Consider the following 26,111-nt stretch of genomic DNA (forward strand, 5'->3'; position numbering starts at 1 on the left):
AGCAGGGAGGTACTGGGTCCCATTTTTAGAGTCTTTGGTATGACTCGGCCGGGATTTGAACCCACGACCTTCCAATCTCAGGGCGGACACTCTACCGCAAGGCCACTGAGCTGAAACAGGTTGACTTCCAGAATCCAGGGCAGACGAACATCTGCGCATGGTGCGTTCACTGAATTCCGGACATTAGCTGACCCAAACAGCCATTTGGCAAATCTCAGTCCATCATTTTTATGCAAATAAAAGCAGTTTTTCAGATAAAAATGAAGACACTATTTAATCAATAAATTACAATGGGTCAGTTTTTCTTGTTTTTAAAATTTTTTTGGGATTAACAGATTTGTTTTGCTGCGAATGTCCAGAGCACAGTGAACGCACCATGCAGAAATGCTCATCGGCCCTGGGTTCTGTCAATCAACCTGTTTTTTCGGGAGTTTTAGGTAAATAAAGGAAGGGGGCTGGTGCATGAGACCTAATTAAGACCTTTGAGAGGCTTGACGCACTAATAAGCAAGAAGTTTTGGGGTGTGTTTTCCTTTGCTGTTTTTTTTTGTTAATCACAAAAAGAAGGACGTAAAGAGATAAAGTCTCTGCGTCTCCGTGTGGGAAAGAAAGAGTTGTACGCTACAATGTATTCTTCATTTTCTGGTTATAACGAGAAAAGGATAAAGAGAAAAAAAAGTGTTTTTGGCTCATGTACTAATGATCTATACTTTAAGAAATAGTTTTAGGCTTTTATTTGTTGATAATATTTACTAGATTGTCTTTATGGCCATAAATGGTTCTTAGAATGAAATTTTTAATTGCTTAACTAATTATTAAATGTCATAAATATTTAACGTCTACTTCAATTTGACAGCATTTCTGAGATTTTTTTTCTTCATTTTTAATTGCTGAAGGTCTGTTCGTCTCATTTATTGATTGTTCAACCCATGACTTTAGGGTTACAGTCAAACTGTGGGGTAACTGGAGGATATTTTCTTGTCTCCTTTAAAGCCTCTTTAGTCCCCTACTCAACCTGCCGACTGTGTCCGGAATTTAGCCAAAAAATGCCCAGCCACAAGGCTCAAATCCACCAGGTTTCATAACATGTATGACAGTCAGTTGCTGTAATCACCACACAAATTTCATAAAGGTTCTTCAGATTGATTAAATCTGAAATTCAAATTGAGAAAAATTCTACTGACTAAATATGTTAAATTCATACCAAAAATTTCCAAAGATTTTCCAAAGCGGACGTTGGGAGGGACATGAAGAACACCAAAACTTACTGGGGTTGGGAGGAAATAGAGTGCAAGTCTTGCAGTGAATGATCTCCTTAATCACAGGAATGTCCTGGGAGAGCGGTGCGGGGACCATACCAAGGCCGGGCATCATGGGGTTCATAGGTGTGATTCCAGCCATCATGCCAAGATTAGGGTCAAAATCTAAAAAAAAAAGATGCAAAAAAGAAACAATATTTTTAAGGACGTATGAGACTGAACTTAACTCCAAACAAAGAGAGCATTTGTCATAGTGAGGGTTTATTTGCTCTGTATCTCTTCTGTTAACACCACTGACACTCCTGCAGCCCACACATCACACACAAGACACATGAATAAGTCAGCTCCTAAAAGTATGCATATTTTAGGAAGTTGTTGCTGCTTTTCTGTCATCCCGCTGTTTGACTGATGAACTTGCAGATAATGGTCTTAAGCCTACATTACATTAAAGCTGCTTTAGCGATGTTTGTGCTCTGCGTGATACACACACATCTGAGTGAACTCCAACCCATGTAGGCAGTCTTTTAAAATATAAATAATGCGAGCCTGTGAGCCTGAGCTTCACGTTCAGGTAATTTGGAGGTATTTTACAGCATATTTAATGGTGAAACTCTTCACTTTAAGCACTTAAGAGCACTGCTCAGTGAAACCGTTGCATCGCGAGAACCTACAGGTACACTAAAATTCTACGGTAAATTAGAGTATGCCAGATAGATGTTGTGGTTTTCTGCACTAAGATGAGGGAAAATGCTTTTGTTCTTTCATTTCTATGATTGTATGTGACACAAATAGTATTAATGATGAGATAACATGATGTATATATACCTTTTTGTTGAAAAAGTAAAACTTTTACTTGATAAGGGTGGATTCGTAGGTGCAGTGTTTTTGGACCTCAGGAAAGCTTTTGACACAGTAAACCACTTTGTTCTTCACACCAAACTTTTTAAAGCTTAATTTTTCCAACAATACAGTGAGCTGGATTGAATCCTATCTACGTGATCGTAGACAAAGAGTGTCAATTAACAACGGCAGTTCTGGTTCCCTTAAGCTTACTTCTGGGGTTCCGCAGGGATCCATATTAGGCCCCCTTTTGTTTAGTCTGTACATTAATGATTTGCCCTCTGTCTGTCCCGAAGTTGAATGCATAATGTATGCGGACGACACAGTTTTCTTTGTTCAAGGTTGCTCCAAAATCGCTGTTGCTGCAAAACATGTCAAAGCGATGTCATGTGTTGGAATCTGGTTGCAGGAGTCCTGTCTTCAGCTGAATATTTCTAAAACTGTGGGCATATGCTTCAGTAAGACAAACAGAGCATCACCTGACCCCAATATAGAAATGAATGGAGAAAAGATAGAGATCGTCAGCCATTTCAAGTATTTTGTTTGAACGATTGATTCACAATTGTCCTTTAAAACCCACATCGAAAAATTGTGTAAAAAGATCAAGTTCAATCTTTTAAATTATTCAATTCATTCATTCATTCAATTTTATTTATATAGCCCAAAATCACAAAGAGATTTGCCTCATTGGGCTTCAAAATATAAACAATTGTTAAAAACTAAACAGACTACATAAACTGGTTATCCCTGCCCTTAGACCCTCCCTCCCGGTAAGGAAAAACTCCTAAAAAACCTGAGTCAGGAAAAAAGAAGAAACCTTAGGGATTCCCACATGAGGGAGAGACGAAATGAAATGTCCCTTGAAGCTGCAAAAATGTTTTTACACTCAATGATTTGTAGTCATTTTAATTACTGTATAACTTCCTGATCCCAGGTTGGGCAAAGTGCAAAGAAACCGCTTGAGGTGTTATATAAGCAAGCTGTTAAGGTTCTGGACAAAAAAACCGAGGCACTATCATCACGGTGCTGTTTTTAAGAAACATACTCTTTTAAACTGGGACAATCTTCAAAAATTCATGGACATTGGGCTGATGTTTAAGGTGCTACATAACTTAGCTCCAGATCCCCTTTCAGTATTTGTCAACCGAAGAAAAGACTCGGAGCGAGTCACTCGGGGCTCTGTCAGAAGGGACTGTCTTATCCCGCTGCGCAGAGGCGCTTTGAGCCAGTCGGCCTGGTCAGTGAGGAGTGCTGCAGAGTGGAACTCAGTACCTGAGGAGGTCAGACAATCCCCCACATGCAAGGATTTCACAAAAAAACTGAAAAAAAATACCACACTGACACCTACAGGTGCCAACACTAAACGAATGTCCCCATTGTGGTTGTGGTATGTTTTATTGTGCTGTCTTGTTCCTTTTCAGCTATGTATATCTATATGTAGTGTAAGGTCTTTTCTTGTGTTTTACAGCTGTTGTGCTCTCTAGATGTTAGTAGCATGAGATGTACGTTTTTGCTCTTTTATTGTCTACTCGTTTTCTGTCACTGTCTTTTAACGTTTCTTTTAACATTCTCGCCAGGAGACCACAGATAGAAAATAGCCTTCTTGGCTAAGTCTGGCTTTTTTAAAACCATGTTTAATTTTTAATCACGTGTTTTGCTTTAAATTGCATTGTCCCCTTTCTAAAACTAAATTAAACCAAACTAATAATAATAATGAGGAAATTCAAGATGTTAAAACAGATTGCTCTTTGAGAAATGTGTTTGGGTTGCTTCGTGAAACCATCAGATACTTCCTATTTAGAATGCAAGGAGGAGGAGTCACTCAGTCTAATATAATGGTCCTAACAAAAGCTGGGTCACATGACATCATAAATAGAAAACTGACATTATCCAAGAAAACATTGATTTAATGCAGTTGCAATGGATACTGTGACACAAGCTGGATTCAGATGAACACATGTTGCCATGGTGACAAATATGGACATAATTTTTTTTATGGTGGAACTGAGCTGTCAGTTCACAATGCAATGGTGCTTCATCTTCTGCCATAATCCCTTCTTTTGCAGTACCTTCAATAGTGTTTTGAAATTGGTGAACGAAGGCTTAAAAAAATACTTTTTTTTTTTTTTAAACACCGTCATAGTATGACGAAAAAGCTAAACAAATGGAAGCTATTTCATTTTGAGTGCGGAGCATTTCAGTTTTTGTGTTTTGGGGATCAAAATAGATGATTGAAAATGCAGACTGCTCTGTACATTTTTGTAAAAGGAAGTTTACAATGGAGTTGCTGTGTGTCAACCTCTGATTGTGGGCTGCCTTCCTATTTATCAAAGTGTCCTTGGACAAAACACTGGGCCAGGCTGTCATGAGTGTGTGTGTATGTGCATGGGTAAATATGACCACAAAGCACCTTGAACCTTAAGTAGAAAAATGTTTTACAGGTATTCGATAGTCATAATTCGACTTATAAAAGAATATTCTTCTATTTCAGCAATCCAACTCTACGATTCCATTGAACTGGACTTCTGTCCTTGGTTCAGTTTACAAGAATGGAAACAAAGACTAGAGTGAATAGTGGCATCACGCATGCACACACGGTTTACTGGGTAAATGGGAGTAAACAACACTATAATGAATGCATGTAGAGGCATTTAAGTCCCACTCTGATCATCTTTTAATCTATTTCCCACTGGTCTTTCAATTATGACATTTTTTAGTTAAAATGGACATAGTTTTTGCAGAGTGGCAGTAGTTCATTAGAAATTCACCTCTGAGTTGTGGGCAGGACTGTTGACGTGGAGCATCCCCACCCCCCCTTCCCATCACCCGCTCTATTTACACACTCTCTCACTAGCTTACAGCCCCTCACACCCCAAACCAAACATACCAAACACGGTGAAACTAAAATGGTGAGATATAGAGTTTTGATCCACATGCCAGCTCATATGAGGAAAACAAAGACATATCCAGATCTAGTTGTTTACAAGTAGATATACCAGAATGCAATCTTTTTTTAATAAATTTCTTCCATCATCAGAAAAATCCCAGGAGGACAATTTAGAAACGCTAAAGATACAATTCCTATTATGGTGTCTTTAAAACTTGAGATAGTTTATCCACAAAGTTTTTGGTATTCATTTTAATGTAATTCATGTAAAACATTTGGAAATAAAATTACTATAATTGACATAAGCATTGCACAGCTGCAGAATGATTTGAAATTCTTCTGTGTTTAAAACAAAGCAGAAAGAAAGAAGAAATTTGATGGAAAAGGGGAATATTTGTAGCTTGAAAGGAAAAAGCTTGAAAAAGAAAAGGTTGAGTTAACACAAACAAAACACACAAAAACGAAATCATTGTAAGCCAAACTCTTTCTTTATAAAGGGTTAGTAAACCAACTAATTTAAAGCATAAATCCCCTCAGCTCTAAAGGTATATAAAGATGCGGGCTGAAGCTCCCCATGTAAAGTTAAACACACGGAGAACAAGATCTGCTTTTATCACTGCGCTGTTTCGCCCAGTGTGTTTCTCCTGAGCTGTGTTTGCCTGTGCATTTATCCCCTGCTGCTACACCCCCTAAGACCTGAAGGAGCCCAATGCTGTGTAAGAAAGCAGATTATTTACTCCTGCCAAAGGATTTCCAGTTCCTCCAGCTTTCTCTAATCTTAACTGTCGACATAATAATTCAAGATCTTTCATAACTAAACTATTATTTTCTCTGTCACTCAGAGCTATTGCTTATAATGTGTGCTGGAAGTAAAAACATGGGCATGTCTTCTGCAGAGGTAGCAGCATTTACTCTGAGCTTTGTGTTGTCTTCAAAATCTGACTCTTGAAATGCTTTTTTTTCTGCCAGAGAGAGATTTTTTTTCTTTTTTTGCTGGAGCTGCAGTCTCGGCTTTCAGGCCTTCTAAAGTCTATTTGGACTGCCACTGGCATTCATAGTTAATGTCAGTCTGAAGTCGGGAGAGCCACAAAAAGTCAAGATGCGTGTTTTTCCCAGCAGGACTTTGCTTTAATAAGATAAGCTTAGCAACTGGCTTTACCTGTCTGTGTTTTCGGCGCTGTGGCAGATCGCTGCATTCACGGACAGAAACACTCAGTGACCACTTACAGGAAATAATCCAGGGGCAGGCTTTCAGTTTAACCACGGCCTTGCACAATCCCTTCCTATGCTCTACATTTTTGCTTGAAGAAAATCTCAAAAATACAATATCTAAATAAAAATATGAATTTCATCTAAAGAACTGAACAGTTATTGATGTTTATTTAGACAGCTCACTTGTAAAATACCAAAACAAATTTGACTCAGACATGTCATTGGCCCCAGAGCACCCAAGAACCATTTTTTTCAGGGCTTTCAGGGTTAATTTGACAATTTATTAGTTTGTTTATTTTGGGTACCAGCAATCAAAACAAAATAAAAATAAATAAATAAATCAACTGCAGCCAAATTTGACATCTTGGGTTCTACAGGCACAATTGTTTGCTATGATTGTCATGGTGTTTTGACTAGTTTGACCAGGGTTGCAACTTACAGTCAGGTCCGACAGTTCGTGTATTTCCTATTTCCCCCCCAACAACCACTAGAGGGCGCTGTAGGAGTGTGCATGAGTATTTGCTACTGACATTAATGCAGAAGAAGAGATGGCCTTGTCGGAATTGTTCAAAAGTGACACAGACGATAAGGGATTCAATGGCTTTAGTGATGTTAAGTGATATAAATAGTTTAGTTGACTGGCATGTTCCTTGTGCTATGGTTATCTGAACAATTGTTCATATGTTTTAGCAATATACCAAACACTTATGCGATTCCTCTAATGATTCATGAAGCTAAATACTTCACAGCAGTGAAGCGTGGACGCATTCTATCTATTTTTGTAATCTGTTCTGTTATTATTTAACCTTTATTTAATATTTATTTGAACAGGGACAGTGCACATTCATGGACATTTCTGTAAATGTGCTGGTGTTAGCTACAAAGCTAACCACAGTCCCTGGGCAAGTTGCAGTTTAACCAACAACAAACACCAAGAACACATAAGATCATAAATAAGAATGACAGTAATACAAAATTTACTAAGAGTTTGAAGGTAAAAATAGAGTAGTCTCTAAACAGTAACATAAAATACAAAATAAAAGTAGAAATTACTAGATTATTATATTCAAATATTTTAATAATCAAAATGTGATATGGATCCAAAGCATGTAAACATGTATATATATACCTTTGTGAGTTTGTGCAGTTGAACTCTTCAAGATGATTTTCTTTTTTTCTAGGTCCTGCATTTTGTTAGATACATTTCTCCTAAAAGCACAACTTACAGTCCATGGCAACATATAATTTGAAAAATCCAGTACCTATAAAATATCAATAACTATTAACTGTAAAATTTGAGACTACATTTGTAATGTCAATTTGACTTAATATCTTAAAGAAATCCTGTATTTCTGACATATATATTGCAGGGCAGTGAATTACTGGGTACCTATAACAATGTGATACATGGCTCACGATATAGATGATATTGCGATACTGCGATAATTGGTGAAAGTAATCTCTAATAACTCGCGTTATATAGTAAAACACATGTTTTTGGGGAAAATATATCCCCATTTATTTTTTTAATAAACAATTGTGTCTTATTTTGTGCAACAAATAATAGACACTTTTGTGCAACGTTGATGAAATCAGTAATACTATGTCTTTGACAGGCATTGACACCAATTGAATTAGAATTATTTGTAAAATTTAGCGTTAACGATAGTAAACATGAACAGCAGTGCCACTACTTAGAGCAAAATTGTAATAAACAACAGAACAAAAATGAGAAAATTCAAGTAGTTGCCAGGCACATTGGTGCTCACGACAGCCAGACTTGCACAGCGCCCCCATCTACCTCCAAAGGAACATCTCAGCAAAAGATGATGAATATAATGTTTTTCAGCCTCTTCAAACACAAAATGAAAGATCAATACTTGGTGAGAACACATCAAGAAGCAAAAACTAAATATCGCTATAACCATATTTTGGCACACCCCTAATATAACGGCCTGTGGATACATTAGAAATTCCTTGTTTATCGTGTTAATTTGAACACAGTGCCACCGGCCTGACTGGTAGTTGTGTGAAACTGCAGTTCCAGATGGTTGACACTAGTATCACAGCTTGGAAACGCTTGATCATGTTCAATGAAACGCCTTGGAGTGGTAGGCAGTGGCTGCTGCCGCCAAAGGAAAAAATCTAAGAAGAAAATAAGAACCAATGCTTGTAAACCTGATATCTGTTGGATCAGCTCATGCCAGACGCAGCCCGTCCTGCTAGCGAGTGCTTTGTGAACTTTTATAGAGAGACAGAGTATTGGGCAGTCAGTGGAAAGCCTACAGAGAGGTAAAGAGTACAAAACTCCCTTGAAGAACAACAACAAAAGAAACCCGGTTGCATGTCCACCCACACATGAGCAAACATCTGTCTGATCCTTCCTGCCCTATCGGTCTATGAACTTTACTTTCTATTTTCTGTGGTGTTGAAGACCTAGCTGAGAAAATATCCTTGTCAAAACTCCCTCTCAGATAGTAATACTGAAAGGTTTTTTTTATGTTGTATGTAAAAAAAGTTCAAGATTATGAGACACATTCATCTTTTGTGGTACGCCTGCTTTTTCTCCGGATCATGTCCTTTTTGACATTAAGCTGTGTATACCCATGAAATGCGTTCAAAGTAATTACATTTGGAGCAGCCCATCAATCACCACATCCACAAAGAACACCAGAAGAAAAATATGTTGACATTTGATTGTGTGAAGCTCCCAGCTAATATTGTCATCCACCTCCCCTCCATTCCCTTCATCTCTGATTTCCTGGGTGAATTTTTCTTTCGAGCAGTCAAGACTGGGTGGGAGGTTGAAGGGAACGCGCAGGAAACTGCAATGAAGCATGCTGGATAATATTCTTTAATGAGGCGAGTCAGCCATACCACCTGGAACCCAACCCGTGGGCTGCCTCCTTCAATCTTTGCCAAGAGTCACCCTGTTTGCATTTTCATAAGGAAATCGTGGACTCTGTTTCTTTTACAGCGACATTTGTCAGGTGCTTGACCTGCATGATAACGAGCCAAACTCCTTCCTGTCTGTGCAAGTTCTTCCATCTATAAAGAGTCCGCTCGCTTGCGGAATCCATCATGTTCCGTCTGACACCTCAGTACTCCAATCTAAATAACAACCAGAGCCTTCAAGTAGGTTTAGCCAACACTGGGCAAATATATCTTCACAAGGGGAGGAGAACACTCAAAAGATCTACTATATTTTCTGCACTATAAACTACAGGATGCACTATGATCATAAGCCTTATACATAGATTAGTTCTGATTGTACTTACTGATATCAAAGCGAATTTGAGAGGTTCACAGCAATCTATCATTTAGCAGTTTCAAACTGCTTTTTTTACATGTAACTAACAAAGCTGAGTTAGTGTAGTCATAGTATTGATTGTTTTAGCGGTATTAGTCTGTTTTTTTTACATGCTGCAAACAAAGTTGGGGGTTACTAGTTGTGTTTCAATTACATATATGCCCAAAGGTTTACAGAAATTCTAGGGATCGCAAAAAACTAAGTTTCACAATTACACTGTTCCCATTAAATCCTAATCATGCGAAAAACCCCAAACCACTCACACAATAAGTCATTCAAAACCAGAACAAGTATTGTTGTTGATTCTGTTAAAGAACAGCAAGGTAGCATTTGGATGACATCACAGCAGTACCGCGCTCGTACCGCGCAGTCTCTATCAGTGGTGGTCCATGCTTTTCAGAGCCGAGCCTTCAGTCTTCCTCTGCCAAAACCATCCTCGTTAATATACTATGTTTTTAACCCCATCCTGTTATATATGAATGTTATTTTATGGAGCAATTCTATCAAAAATTAATCATTTATACAGACTGAATTCACTACAATTGCACATGTTGCGAAAACAAACTCTGCACGTGCAGTCTCCTCCCAACAAGCATCAAAGCACAATTGACAAACCATTCAACTTGAAAAGAAGCATTTTTATTTACAGCAAATCCAACTTATTTAAACATGAACTATATCCATGAAGGAAGTCCAGGAGTTGAGGGGGAGATGCTATTTATGACAATTCTGTTCTCCGTTCGGAGCGCCCATGGTGCGTTCAGTGGCAGCATAGAAGTTCTCATTCTGACCTTTTTGTCGCTCAACATTGTCACAAAACTCCATTACTCTTGCCAGACAGAATTGCTGGCAGACTGAAAGTCCCCGCTGTGTGTCCAGCCTTTTTTGACGATGTCTAATTTATCCAGAAAAGTCCATCTTAAGAATGTCTTACGCAATAAACCACCACCTAAATGATCTCAAATATATTTTTGGAGAAATGTATATATATATATATATATATATATATATATATATATATATAAACATTTCTCTGTAATTTAGATACTTCTTTTCAGATAGACTAGGCCTTCACTGAAGGCTTTGCAGGCCCTGACGGTACACCACTAGTCTCTACATTTATCAATGAGCCAGACACAGCATGTGAGAAGCTTGTTTAGCGGTATTAAGAACTAAAACGTTCTACCAAGTAAGCAGTTAGACACTTTTCTGCCATAGGACTGCACCTCATCAACATCTATCAAAGGAGACATCTTCTTCAGGTCATAGAGCGACAAGCTACGTGGAAGCGGCTACGGATGAAGCGATTTTGGGAAATTGCGGTTGGTGAATTTAACGGGGGAGCTGTGGATCGAACAATTCCGCATGACTCGTTGAACTTTTGTTGAACTGTGTGATTATGTGGGACCTCTAGTGGCGCCCACTGTGCAGCGCTAAAGGCAGCCAGCTCCTACCAAGAAGTGCATTTAATTCGGAAAAAGTATTTCTGTATTGTAAAATATTGCATTTTTGATACATCCACAAAACCACCTCCTCCAAGCACAAATTGTGGTGTTTGTATTAGATGGATTTATTATCGCAAATCCAATTTGTGCAATTTCATAGTTACTGGAAATGCAGCTATTGTGTACACGCTAACATGGCTAAGAAGTGTTTCTTTTTTTTTTTTTGTTATTAACAAGGTTGGGAGTTATTGTAGTCACGGTAACTTTTATTTTTGCTGTATCCATTTCATTTTTTACGTGTTGCTAACAAAGTTGGAGTGACAAGTATTTTGAAAACGCCAACGTTAGCGGTAGGGTGTCACAAACACATTCTAAAGTTACTGTGAAAGGAGTTAATTCTTTATCTGACTGACTGATGGACTTATTTCTGACACTTTTGTCTCGCTAAATGCGCCTTATGGTTCAGTGTAACATATAAATATATATAAAACACAAGTTCCAAAATAGACCATTCAGTGACGGTGCACTTTATAATCCGGGGTATCCTAGAGTGGGAAAAATATGCTATTTAGGATTCATAGTTCTTCTGCTTTATTGTCTACTGACAGGATGCCGAGTAAAGAAGGTCATGCAGTCCACCTACATAGAGCCAAAGACCTCTGGCTTTGTACCAAAGCAGTTAAAGAGCACAGAGGAACACAGCTTCCAGGCGGAAACTTGGAAAGGGCTTGAAGCAACGGAATGACTGTTATCCCACTTATTTGTTAATCCAGGTGAGTAAATGTGTGACAGTCACTGAAACCTGATTTATATAAGCAGATCAAATGGCACAGTCGGTTCCAGTGTCTATTTCATAAGGCGTGACACTAACCTTTCATATAATCTAAGATCTATGCAGAAGCAAAGGGGATGAAGGAAGTCAGGCTCTTAAAAACACAAATAATTTTGCAAATATATGTCTGTGAAAAACTAAATGTTACCCTTATAGAGGAGTAACTGTGTGTTTGAGTGGCAGTTTTGCAAGAACTCTACATATTTTCCTTTTTGATGGAGAAGGATTTTAACTTCAGACGTGAGAAAAGCAAACAGGCTGATCAAAAACACTGCTCCAGTGGAAACAGATGGTACAGAACTTGTTATTACCACATGTTTTAGATTCTGGGGGAGGAATGAGTAGCTGTGTCATTTATGTAAAGCAGACTTAACTCCCAGGCTCAAATGGAAAGAAAATGGGAAACACAGACAACTGCAAATGTGAAATCTCGCTGAGCCTCACTACAAGTAAAGGTTAAAACAACTTTAAGCTATAAAGGGGCTTTTAATGGTTTATTTATTTATTTATTGAGCCATTTCACTTAAAGTTGCTTTATTTCTTTGAATTTCATTATCATGCTTCCTTATCATTATAATGTATAAAACCATGTATCTTTAATAAAAAAAACAACTGAAAAGTAGGTTTTATGCAATCTTTGGGTTATCTTGGACACTGCAACAGAGATGCTGTCTTTAAAATGAGGGGCGAAAAAAAAGAAAAGTACTTTTAAGAAATGTTTCTTCAGGCAAAACCACATTAAACTGCACCATTGTTCATGAAATGACTTCTTATATTACTTTTAAGAATAATATAATTTTAAAGTCACAGATCTTTGTTTCTCAAGGACGAGTGGGAATTTAAATCTGAACGTAAAACTGCATAATTTTCTTTAACATGTAAAGCCAATAAAAATGCACGCTTTGCTGAATGGTATGTTATCTTCTGTGTGAGCGGGGGAGCAGCTCCGTGACACGAGCGACCAGAAATGAGAGCGCCTCAGCGTCTTTCACTTAACCAAAAAAGTGCTTAAGCGCAGCTTCCAGTTCTTGAAATAATTCTGCAAACACTACTGTTCTTTTTCTTTCTTGCCTTGCATGTCGTTGACTATAACACTGGTGACACAGACTATAGTGACAGATACATTAGAGTTGAAAAAAGGTGTGACCAAAAAAAGCACCTTCTTGCTACTTTTGATTTAACATTTAAAAATTGTGATTTTGAAGCGTATGACTTTATATTTGTAAAGATTTCTTGATGATTTTTTGCAGAGATATGAATTTAAAAGTGAAAGATTGCCAAAGTTGTACTGTTTTATTTACTTAGTTTTACCTAAATAGAAATTCATTAAAATAAATACTGATTTTTATGCCACTTGTTTAACACTTGTTTAAAGTCCCCTTATGAATTTTTTTTTTTTACATAAAAAAAAAAACGTTCCCAGTAGTGTATTAATTATGATTATGACATTTTAACCAAAATCCCACAACCTAAATGTCTTAAAAAGCCATTTTCCATGTTGATCTAAAGCCTCTGTTTCCAAAATCTCCTCTGAGGGGGCGTGGCTTTTGGTGCTGAGCTGAACAGCCCCGCCCCTGATCCCCCTTGTCTGATTATGATAGCTCTGTGTCTCACTAGCGTAAATCTTCACCGCTACGACATAAAAATGTCAAGCAATGTCGGTAATATCGAGCTGTATTGTTTTGATCTGGATGTCAGCTGGGACCAAGAAGTGGACTGAACTTCCTCCAGAAGCCTGATTCTTTCTCCTTCCAGTTCACCAAAGACTCTTTTAGATAATTTTCCAATGTTTATTGACGTTGCTGTGACCAATACATTCGATCCATTGGTTTCTCAGAGTTCTTGATAAAATAATGAAAGCTAACATCAAAATGCTCTTTCATTGATTTACAATCCTCACATCAAGAAGCTCCGTGGAGTCTGGTGGAGATTTTCCAGCATTCTCAGTCCTGCTACCATAATTATTGGATGAAACTCACAAAAAAATCCAGTGATGCTGATTTGACCACAGAAATGTGAACGGCGGCTCATTTGACTGCAGTCAATGTGAAGATACCATCTTCTCTTCTCCAGAACCTGAGACACGCAAACTGTGTAAATATCTGAAGAGCAAAGAGCTAAAAAAGAGCAAAAAACGTCTGACATGTTTAAGGTTAGATTTCAGTTAAAACTAACAGCAGTGAAGTGCTGGTGACACTCCTGAGAACCGTAAAACTAACTTATGCAGTTTTGGACAATAGAAGCCATCTCTAGAGGTCTATATTGTGAGAAAAGATTAGGACGGGTGCGTGGGGGGTTGAGCTCCACATCTGGTACTGTTTATGCTCTGGATGCAGAAGGGGAAACCCTGAAGGTTGGGGAAATGCACGGCGAGCGCTTCAGGATGCAGTGATGTTTTCCCTCTCTCTTGGATGTCAAATATTTGTAAAACCAGATGCTGCTTCAATATCAGTGGCTTCACTCAATGAACTGCGCATGGCAGAAGTTCGGCACAACAAGCGGCTCCATGGTGGTGCCCCACATTGAATTATTGACTGACAAAGGTTCACTACTATTCCTACCTTGAAACTTCAACAAACTCAAACACCTGCTCTTTCGTATCCAGAGAGGGTAAAAAATGAAACTCTACACCGAGGAAAAGGGCTAACACAATCCGTGTTTTTTTTTTTTCGTTTTGTTGAAGTTGAGACTGGTTCTATTTTCATAATCCAAAACTCCAAATGAGCCTCTGAGGGCTTTACAGTATGTAGCCAATACCTGGTCTCACCACATTTAAATCAATTTCAGTTCAGCAAAGGAAAAATATGACTAATCCATCAAAGCAGGCTGCTCCAGCCATAACAGGTGCTCCATTTCTAGGAAAAAAAACTCAAATCAAGTTCAACTTTGGCTGTAATGTAAAAAGTTAAATGCTTTACAGTTGTGCCAGTGTTAGAGATGAAGCACCTTTCCATGCAAGGCAGACAGATACATTAGCTATCGGAAATTCAAAGTAGCACAAGAGACTCTGAACCCCCTTTCCTCTGTAAATCCTCATGTTTCCATTAAGGCGTGATTTAACATTAAAAACAAGGATCTACTTAAGGACAAACACAGTACAAACCGTCTTCTCTTTTGACTCATATCTGTGGCCTAAATCTCTCAATCAGCCCTCCAAAAAAATCTGCTTTTTAGAATACTCCAAGACACTCCGTTCATCTAAAGATATGAAACTGTCATCACCGTGAATGAGTACCAGGCGTTTCTGTGCCTGCTGTGCCGAGGGCCGATCCTTTATCCAACTGTCTGTCTGGGTAAATGCAAAACGGCTGTGCAGTAAACAAAGGGGAAAATGCAGTCAAGAGCGAGTGGTTCAAACGGAGAAACCGCAATGACAGCAGGAAGGAGGGGGGTATTTTCAAAGACCCACTTCAATGAAAATTGTGTTTTTACATGTTTTTTTTCCTGATGATGGAGGACACATACAAATATTAAAATTGCATTTCTCAGTATTTTTTTTTTGTATTCAAATCGTGGTGAATCAGGAGGAGACGAAAAAGCTTGTAGCAGTGACATAGGTGCTTCAATTGGCGTATCGAGCTCCCTGCTCCCTCCATTCTGATCCATCCATATCTTTGTTTTCCTCGTCTGAGCTAGAATCTGGTTTAAAAACTGGATAGTTTGATTAGCTTTAATATTGTTTGCCATTTCATTTGCACCGCTAATGTTAGGTTGGGTGTGTGAGGGGCTGTAAGATAGTGGGAGAAAGTGTAAACAGAAGGATGTTGGGAAGCAAGGGCGGACCTACTCCATGCCAACAGTTGATACAAAACGGCATAATCATAATTAAAAGACCATTGGGAATGCTATTACAATAGATCAAAAGATAATTGAAATGGGACTATAATGACGTCTAGCACCTTTAGCTTTGAGTGGTAGAAGTATATGTTTATTAGGGATGCTACAATTTTAGGTTAAGAACCAAACTGTGTGTTACACCATTGAACCGAATCGTGGCAAAGGTGAATTGTTGCATACAACACATTCTCACTCCCCACTTGTCACATATTGACGTTTGGTTAAGGACCCATCTGCATCACCTTTTGATGTTTTAGGTGTGCCCAACTCGTTGTTTTTTGACATGCTGGCTGTTCGTAAAATCAAGGGTCCGCAACCCTCGGTACGCGGTAACGGATGCAGTTCCACGCATGGACTGGTCCTCGGGATGCGACCTGATCCTATGGACGCGGTCGGTACCGGTACCCTAATACAGTACTGCTTCCCAGAACCTTACCCGGCACTGGACGCAGTACCAGACACAGTACCGGTCACGAACTGTTACTAGGTTAGGGTACTGGTACTGGGTTAGGGTACCAGTGCACTCCGCGTTGGGTCCTGGACCGATTCCGGTTCGCGGCTCTGAGGTTGGGGACCCATGATTTAGTGGGAATAGCCAGCTTGTCAAAAAATGATGAGTTGAGGACACCCGAAACGTCAAGAAGTGATACGGAGGGGACCATAACCGAACACCGATATGTAACGACTTGAGAGTGAAAATGTGTTGTTACATTCCTACTGCACACCATTTAAAGTTTCAAAGGCATCTTTTTTTCTTTCTTAAGAATATTTTTATTGTGATTTTTAAAATTTTTACAAAATCACATCACAAAAAATTTAAGTCTGGCAAACAGAATAAACAGGAGTAGCAAAAGTTCAAATGAACACATTTCACCTATTTGCATTGATAAAAAATAAATTATAGAAGGTAAAAGAAAAAAAAACACACAAGTCAGCGGTATAATGCTCTTACAGAGACATTTATGTCATTGTTGAGCATTGGGTGGGTTTGGAAAAAACGTATATAAGGATTCCACAAGAGTTCAAAGGCTTTTTCTTTTTTTTTTAAACAATATATGTCAATCTCTCCAAAGCTATCAATTATTTTGTCCACATTCCCATTGAGGGTGTGTCATCTTTTTTATTTTATTAAATGAGACGAGGCCTGGCATAAGCCAGTTGAATGGGTTTTCTTCATTGTAACTTGCTTATTAGCAAATAAAAAAATAATATTGAACCATAACAAAACCGTGACCCAAAAATCGAGGTTTGAACTGAATCATTAAAAGAAAATGTATTGCTGCATCTCTTAATGTTTATGTATATAGGGTTAAATAAAAATGTTTCAAAACGAAGAAGATAAGAGAGAAAAAATCCAAATTGAATCCTTCCTCTTCTTCTTCCACATGGTTTGAAGGAGAAACAAAAAAGAAAAAAGATGATGTACTGTCATGATAGAGAATCAATAACTAATCCACCTGGATTTCTTCAAAGCCAAGAGTGCCCTGGGAAAAAAGCGCCGCCTGACAGGCGTTGGTGACATTTTCTGTGTGTGAATGTTCAACGCTGCACCACGATTACGACACAAACGACAACACTGCAGAAACTGTGCGCCAACAATGACTGTTTATGAACGTTCACCTGACAGATAATGGAGCTCAAGTGATCCCCCCCACCCCCACATAGGTTCTAGGAGCTGTTAAAGCTGCCACAGTTTAAAGCTTAGCGCTTAACCTGTTGTAGGCTGATAACACATCAACATTGATGAGACAGAAGAGCAAACATGAGTATCACAAAACTGACAAAAGATGAGTCAGTTAGGTGAACAAAAGTTAAAGGTTTAACTATTTACATGTTTTTAATTATTTAGGGGCTGAAACCACTGTATTTTCCACAGTATTGGGTGCATGCCAACGAATGAATTAACTGTGACTATATTAATTCCCAACATTCCCATGAATGCGCAAAAAAAAAAAAAAAAAAACATTGTCCAACACTGCTACATGTTAGCCTTGCTAGCATAAATAGAATACCTGCAACTTCCAAACTTGTTTGGAAAACATAAAAAAAAAAAAAAGATTGATACCTTTAAAACTAGCGTTACTGGGACTATGCCAACTCTCGACATTGTTAGTAACACGTGAAAAAAAAACAAAAAAACACCCACAATCCAAACACATGTTAGCCGCGTTAGCATAAATAGAATACCTGCAACTTCCAACCTTGTTTGTAACACGTAAAAAACTGACTGATACCGGTAAAACAAATGTTACTGTGACTATGCTAACTCCCAACATTGTTAGTAAAATGTGAGAAAAGAAAACATAGTCCGATGTGCTACACGTTAGTTGCGTTAGCATATTTATGACAGCTCCCAACCTTGTTTGCATCTCATAAAAAAAAAAAAAACAGACTAAGGCACTGTCTACAATTTCCACCCTAATCCCTAACTACAAAAAAACTATGTAGTGCAGGACTTTCTAGTGCCATGGATTTGAAGGGAATTCATATTTCCATGCTCACTACTTTCTAGGGCACTTGATTTTGGAATTGTAGATCCAGACAACTCTAAAAAAAAAGGCAAACACACTATATTGTGCACTATAGAGTGTGTAGGGAAGGAATTCAGGCATAGACTAGCATTTTGACAGAGCACAGTGTACCTCTTAAAATCACTTAATAAGTGCAATCACAACTGATCTCTATGTAAGGTGCGCACCATTGCTTTTTGAAGAAAATTAAGGCTTTTAAGTGTGCTACACAATTTTGAGTAGAATAGCGTTAACTTTTGACAAAACCAGGATTTACAGTTGTGTAACTAAAGTTAAAAGGACTGGGTGGATAGTTGGCCAAAAAAAGGTCACAAGAGAGTATTAAATAATAAAAACTGTGAGGTTTCGTTTTATAAATGTTTACTTTTCTACACAAGTACTTGGATAAACCACAGGTAATTTAAGAAGTATTAAAACATTATTGTGAAAACATTGCCGGTCTTAACGGCGATTTGGGTAATTTTACAAAGCAAGGAGTGGAAACAGTCAAGACAAAAAAAAAAAAAAAGTCCTTTCAGTTGTCCTCAGTTTCTGTACCTGTCCATTTTACCTGCTGTGCTTCCTTTATCCTTGCTGTCAAATCTTACCTCTTATCACCATCTGTCATCCCTCTGAATTTGCCTGTGGCTTTAACGTGTCATTGTGGCTAATACGTACAGATTGTGGACGGCTGTCACAGACCTCAAGACCACCATTCCCAGGATCAAAGAGCTTTGAACATTAACTAATTTGTCTGTCTAACTGTGCCTTATTGCATTTTCGGAATCAAACACGCTCTATTCCTTCTATGAAATCCTGTCATCCCGCATCTAGCGTTGCTCAGCTTTCAACACATTAAAGACTATTAGCTTTGCATTTGTGAGAAGTTTACACATCAGCATCCAAGCCTGAGCAACAACTGGGAGTTTCTATACATGCACATTCATATTCATGCACTCAATTTGGCACCAAATGACAGGGAGATGTCTAATTAAACAAACATGAAGCCTCACTAGTGTGAAAGCGTGCTTTTCTATTAAATCCAATATTTTAAAAGGGAAGCGCTATTTCTCCGGCTGAGCTGTATGGGTGTGAATTAGTTCTGCCGTTTGAACAATAGAAGCTTGGTATTTTCAATGCATACTTGCAAGTGGAATATCGATATAAGCTTGTCAAACCTAATAGGTTAAGAAGACTTTAATTATTGGTGCAGATGATACAAAAACATTTTATTTCAATAACACATACGCTCAAACCTCAATCAGTTTTTCTAGCAGCCACACTTTCCTTTGGGGGGACGCCGGTTCCCCTCTCATAGTGTTTGGGGGAATTAGGGACACACAAACTCAATGTTTGTTTCTCTCATCACACGTTGTCGGTCTCTTAACGTGACTAGTGTGTTGTGTTTGTGCCTGCTGTTCTTTACTAACTCTTCCTTCCCTCTGAGGTTAAATCTTTCTGCATTATGGAAGCACGCCCATGATGATTGCAGATGAAGGCCTGGCATGTACAATTAGCGTGTCGGGCTCGCACCAAGTGAAAAGAGGGGGTGGAAGCTTCTGCTCAGGATGGAAATACTTAGCTTTATTCATTATTTACAGTTAAATAGGATTATGGAAATTTCTCTATTTTAACATGGGCATGAGATAAACATGTTTTTGCTGTCATAAATATAAAAAAGTTGTCAATTCACCTCATTGTTTAGAGCAGGAGTGTCCTAACTTTTTCCAAAGAGGGGCAGATTCGGTAAGATGGAAATGTGCGAGGGCCATTCCATTTATCTGACATTATATCTGACACCCTATATTTAAATGAACTATTTAATGAACATTTTATTGGCATGCTTTTCATTGCTTACCATAGAAGAAATACATCTAATTATGTTTTTTTTTTTTTTTTTAAACCAAAATCCTTGTCAATTTGCCAATTTTCATTCTGTTCATTCCCAGTTAGTAAGTTGTATATGGTATGTCTCGTCTATTAGCTTCTCTTCATGGTGAATATGAAAATGTAATTTAGCCAAAAGAAAATAAAGATATATAAACAGTTTTAAGAAAATGCTAAAATTATTGATTTTATGAAAGGATCCTTAGGGTCATTGGATATTTAAACGTGGACTGTGTTTGGCCCACAGGCCACACTTTGGACATGCTTGGTTTAGAGTAATGGTTTAGTCCAAAGTTTTATTTCACCTGAACTGTGATAGTCCAGATTTTGTTGTTTGAAACCTAAAACTGAGTTTCCATGGAACGCGATTGATTTCTCAGGGGCATCTAATTTTAATGTTAAGCCAATGTACAGATGCTATCAGAGATCCTGCGATGAGATTTCAGCAAATGGTACATCGGTCCAGCAGCAGTTCATTTCAGATGCTACGGTATGATTTGGGCATTATGGCACATCGAGAGCTCAGATATATGAACTTTGTAGAAGAAGACGTGCTGTGTCAACCAATCAGGGACTCAGTTTTGGCACGTTACTCAATGACATGATTAACAGGTGGAGTAACATAAAGGAGAATCTGATCATTCTTCTCCTGAACTTGAAGATTTTTTCTTATTTGCATCAAGATAATAATAAAAGATAGAGTCAATGCTTCCATGTAACAGTCAGGCTAAAAACTTAAGATGGTAGTTCCTCCCACATAGGTCAAGAGCATCCATTTAATTGTATATACACATTTTTGGAAAAGCTTCAAGCAATGAATTTGCTGCAGATAGAAAGAGAGTTGTTCAACACCAATTTTCTACAGGTATGCTGCGGGTAACAGGTCATGGCCAACACTTATACATTACACAAGAGTAAATACATCGTAAGCGACTGTATCTTCCATTATCCTTACGAATACTTCAATGGTATGTTCCATTTTCATGACTATTCCTTGAAGTGGTTGTACAAGCCTCAAGGGAGCAAGAGACACCTGATCTCCCTTAAAGATGAAACTGATTCTCTCTACGACCCTTCTGTAAGTTGGAAGATCTTGACAATTAATGGTGAATGAAAATGGACACTTTTCCTCTCAATTACGCCCATCCCGGCTCACATAAGGACTTTTCCCTGTCTAAACCATACAGCGTCTTACTCACACAAGTAAGACAAGCTAAACTGTTGCTGTATCATTACCTAGTAAAAACACTATCAAGAACTATTTTGTGACAGCAGAAACTACAGCCCTGGACATAAAACAGCTGTCCCACAAGTCAAAACACTGAAAAGATGGAGCTCTGTGAGCCTTTGCCCCTCTCCGTCACAGACTAAGGGGCCGACCAATTCCAACCCATCAACCCGGAGTAAATCAGCAGTTCTGTTCCAGCTGCCTGACAGAGCTAAGGACTGTAATCTCTCCCAAAAAAAATGTAGCTCTTCCGATTGCCTTTACTGAACTTGTGTTTATGGGAGTTGCAGCTCTCAGATGGACTGCTGCTGCTCTGCGGAGCGTGAAGAGGTGAGCCGACGCTCATGTGCAGAAATTCTGCTGACCCTGTTTAACCCAATGAAGACCTGCTCTGTCCAATAATATTTATAACTTCTTTAAAGCCTCTAAAAAAACATGTTTATCTAATTATTTAAAGTTAACAATAACAAAAAGTTGAACACACTTGTGTACTTGGAGACGCTTGGAGACTAGAAATCAAATCAAACCCTAATGAACCTACAGAATTTAGACTAATTGTATTTCTGAATTAAACACATACACACAGATTTGAATGACTCCATGTCTCAATGACTCATTCTGAGATGAACTGGCCTTGAAATTAGTTTTAGTGTCTTCTTATTGTGACTGCTGTAACAACGATGTGTTAGTGGATGTAGTCACACCAGCGCTTTTAACTGGATATGACGCTAAAAGGTCGTCAACAGCTACAAATAAAGTTCAAAGCCAAGTTCTCACTAGGAAATCACAGTCTCACAACACAATCCTCTTATATATATACATCTCGCAGTTGCAATTTCGGATCAATTTTGTATCAACCCTGGATAATGTTTCATGTGATTTGGACTATCATACTATGGGTGTCTTGTACAGATTTAAATAGTAAGATTCTGAACATCTTAAATTGGCAACAACAAACTGGACTTGGCTTTGTGTTGAATTTCTTCTACTGTGAGGAGTAAATATTTCTGGAAGACGATTTCGCAGAATAAGGAAAAACATGTTTCCCATACCAACTTAAACTAGGCATCTATTGTTATGCCTGGATTAAAAAAATGATTAAACATATCAAATTCAACCAAGAAGATGCTCTATGGATTATTTGAACATATAAATAGTGTTTCTACTAAGCCAAAAAAAAAAAGCTCAAACAAACCACTTTTTTGATAGTCTTTATAAGTAAAAATTAATTTTAGTTTTTAACAGCTCTTCTTTTATTAAGTTCAAATGACCAATTATGTGAAATAATTTTAGTATAACCAAACAAAATGATTTTGGAATGAAAATAATAATAATAAAAAGAAAAATCAATTTCTATTTGGATGTTGATGAATCAGAAATCCGCTTGAATTGTGAAGCTGTGGACTGATTGAGTGAAACTGTGCTGTACTTGTCGCTTCTGTTCTTAGTTAGTGGAATGACATTCCTAAATGAAAAACTTGTCAAGGCAAATAGAAAAACAGGTTTTAACCATGAAATGAACTAAAATGAATTAGGAGTCTTGTACTCCTAAAGTACTCCAGTCTTTCAGCTAATAGGTAGCTGGTTTAGTTAAAAATATATATATATTTTTTTTTCAGGTCACATTTAAAGCTGGTTCATTGAGCTTAAATGGTGAAAATAGTTGTTAATGGCAAAAAAAAAAAAAAAAATGTTTGCATATATTTTTCAGGAGTTTTAGTCACTTGTATTACTCTCCAGGCAGAAATAGAATCTAGAACACTGTGCAAGTCGAATAAAAGTAGTGCTACAATATAATAAAGCCAAAGGTCTTTCATTCATCTATCCTTTTTTGGTTGGGTTCTTGAAGATTGCATTTCTCCATGTGCTGGGAGATGTGCATAAGTATCAATGCACAGTCATGCAAGCCTGGTTTATTTCAAATAAGAAAGGGCACTTTATCTGAAACGTCTGAAGTGATCTTTAAAGGCTTTAGAGAAGGGCTTTCACGGCGGGGAAGAGAGAACACATGAAAGAATAACTTCTCATAGACGGAGTGGGAGCATCAGCTGAATCTCTTGTTACAGACGGAACAATCAGTGAGGTTAGATATTCTACTCAACAGCCGCTTTTAAAGGGTAACCAACTTCTTCTTTTTTTAATTCTAAATTCCAGATCTAATTAGTAATGAGCATCAAGCTGTTGTGATAAACTGATTTTCTTTCTCTGCTGGAGACAGAAAATCAGTTTATCCTAGAGTTCAAGTCAGTCCAGATATTCTGGAGAACAGATCTTAGGACATCAGATAAAGTTTTGGGCTTAATTTTAAAAAGATTTTTGCTCTGATTTGGGTCACATAAATTGAATTGGTATTTTGAGCTGACACCCTGTAGGGGTGTGAAGCAGCAGCTCCAGTTTGTGTGAGACAGTCTATTACCTTTATCTACAGAAAAGGAGACGCAGAAAGCAGAAATTGTAACAGGGTGTTCAGGAAAATGTTTGCTCCCTCCAGTGGAGCTAGAACAGATAAGGTATGTTAATAACTGCTGACAAAGTGCGGTAGAGAAACTGTGCCTGGAACGCAGTGCTACAATGTTTGTTTAAACAGAAATGCTCATGCACATGGGGAGCTTTTATACAGACGAAATTCACTCCATGAAGTCAGTTTGGGTAAATAAGAGAGTAGGGAAGCACTGGTCAGGCTGATATTTAGATGTGAACGAAGTTAGAGAGAAAACAGAAAGCTGTGTTTATAAGAAGAAAAAGCAAATGAGTGCATGAAACATGAAGCCGTTGCAAAAGTAAATCATGCTAAAGGGTTTTGCAAAGTACAAGCAATTAGAACAGTATGCAGGGGAGCAAAAAAGCTTTCACCAGTCACCAAGTCTGTCATCCTAAAAAGATGACTGAGTGAGACTATGAGAGACAAAATCTAATAAAGGTATTCTTTTGATTCTTTGATTTTTAAAGAATGTATTTGTGTAATGGAGCAGAAAATAGGTTTTTAACAAATAACTGTGCCCCCATAGATGTGTTACATTGCCTTTAGGAAGTTCTTCTATCCTCTACTTGTTACTTGTAATAATATCAGGTGTTTGAACTCATTATCTGGATAAAAGATACCTGTCCACACCCTTAAACACTAAGACTGCAACCTCTCCACCAAAGAGCTGTCAAAGAACACCAAAGACAAGATTGTAGACCTGGACAAGATGGGGATGAACAAATCTACATCAAACAAGCAGCTAGATGAGAAGAGATCAACTGATGGAACAATTATTGGAAAACGGAAGAAATACATGATAGTCTTTCCCAATCTGGCATTGTCGTGGGTTCAACTCCAAACTCTTAACCTTTATGTTATCTTATGGGGTCCAGATGGCCCAAGCCTTACATTGACCTGTTATCCATCCCATGACAAATGAGAATGAAGGTGGACAGGATGTCATGTCCGACAAAGACACCAGTGAAAATCAAAAATCATTGAAAAATAAAGTTTAGCGCACTGTCTTGTGGTGTCCAGATGACCCCACTTCCAATGTCAACATACCTTTGATAGCACAAGGGTTAAATCAGCACATGTCCAGGCCCATCTAAAGTTCTCCAGAGACCATCTGATCCAGAGGAAGATTGGAACTCTTTGGTGTAAATGCTACTCGTGTTCAGAGGACAAAGAATGCAGAACTGCATCCCAAAAACATGACCGGCTTTCTGCCTTTTTTACAGTTCCCAGTATGAAGCCCAATGAGACAATTTGTTTGTGATATTCAGCTAAATAAATCAAATTGAATTGAACACCATACTCATTGCTAAGGCATGGGGGTAGAAACATCCTGCTTTGGGGCTGGTTTTTAGCAAAGGGGACAAAACGAATGATCTGTATTTAGGAAAGGATGAATGGAGCAATTTTGGACAGCTGTCAGAGCATTGAGGCTGAAACTTCCATCATGACTGATCCCAAACACATTACCCAGACAATGAAAGAGTACCAACATGAAAAGCATTTCAAAGCTCTGGAATATTCTAGAAAGACTCAGAACCTCAATCCAACTGATAATCAGTGAAGGGAGTTAAAAGTCATTGCTGACCAGCAAAACATCCCAGCTCTTGAGAAGACCTGTATGGCAGAATGGACCACTGTAGAGGCTACAGTGCAAACCTGCTGAAGACCTACAGAAGACCTCTCTGTCACTGTCAAGCAGAGTTACATTACAAAGTATTGAAATGAACTTTTGTCATTGACAAAATACTTGTTTTAGACATTTTTTACACAAAAACATTATTTAAAAATCATCTGATTTGATTTTCTAGATTCATTTTTTTTTTTTCCATTTTGTTTCTCGAGTGTATTGATGATGAACACTACAGAGCAAACTATTTTTTTTAAGTGGGACAACTTGAAGAACCAGTGACCAACAAATATGTCTTCCCCCACTGTAATTAGAGTAAAAGTAACAAAATACAATTTACATTACTATGATACGATAGCACTTACTATAGCATTAGGAGGCAGTGGCTGAGGTGATGAATGAGGAGAGAATAAATAATGGATACACATTGTAGGCACTTCTAGTGTCAGGAAAGGGGCAAAAAAATCCAATCTATTATTATTTATTAATTTTATTACTTACTCCTTAAATGTAAAATATATTAGTTGATTTTGTTGCATAGCTGTAAAAATGGTGGAAGGCAGACAGCAGATTTAGAAAAAGAGCTTCTGCTTTCAGTGTCCAAAACAAGGTCAACTAGTGTCCTTCAGCTCTGATACACACAAATAACAGCTGAGCTTTTCAAATAGCGAAAGCCTTAAAGATCCAGAAACTGAAGTGAATATTAGACTGAACAGATTATTACATCCCTCTGAAGCCTAGGTTAATAATGACACA

General features: G+C 38.0%; 1 protein-coding gene across 3 annotated transcripts in view; it reads right to left on the reverse strand.

Annotated features, from left to right (window-relative positions):
* The window catches only part of enox2 (ecto-NOX disulfide-thiol exchanger 2), a 204,314-nt gene that overhangs the window by 47,154 nt on the left and 131,049 nt on the right, over positions 1-26,111 (reverse strand). For all 3 annotated transcript variants that reach the window (XM_024283495.2, XM_036214036.1, XM_024283497.2), the window contains one exon: positions 1,268-1,423. In XM_024283495.2, coding sequence (XP_024139263.1) covers positions 1,268-1,423 — 156 coding nt within the window. The remainder of the gene's footprint in view (positions 1-1,267; positions 1,424-26,111) is intronic.

This window comes from Oryzias melastigma, linkage group LG10, assembly GCF_002922805.2.
Source record: "Oryzias melastigma strain HK-1 linkage group LG10, ASM292280v2, whole genome shotgun sequence".
NCBI lineage: Eukaryota > Metazoa > Chordata > Actinopteri > Beloniformes > Adrianichthyidae > Oryzias > Oryzias melastigma.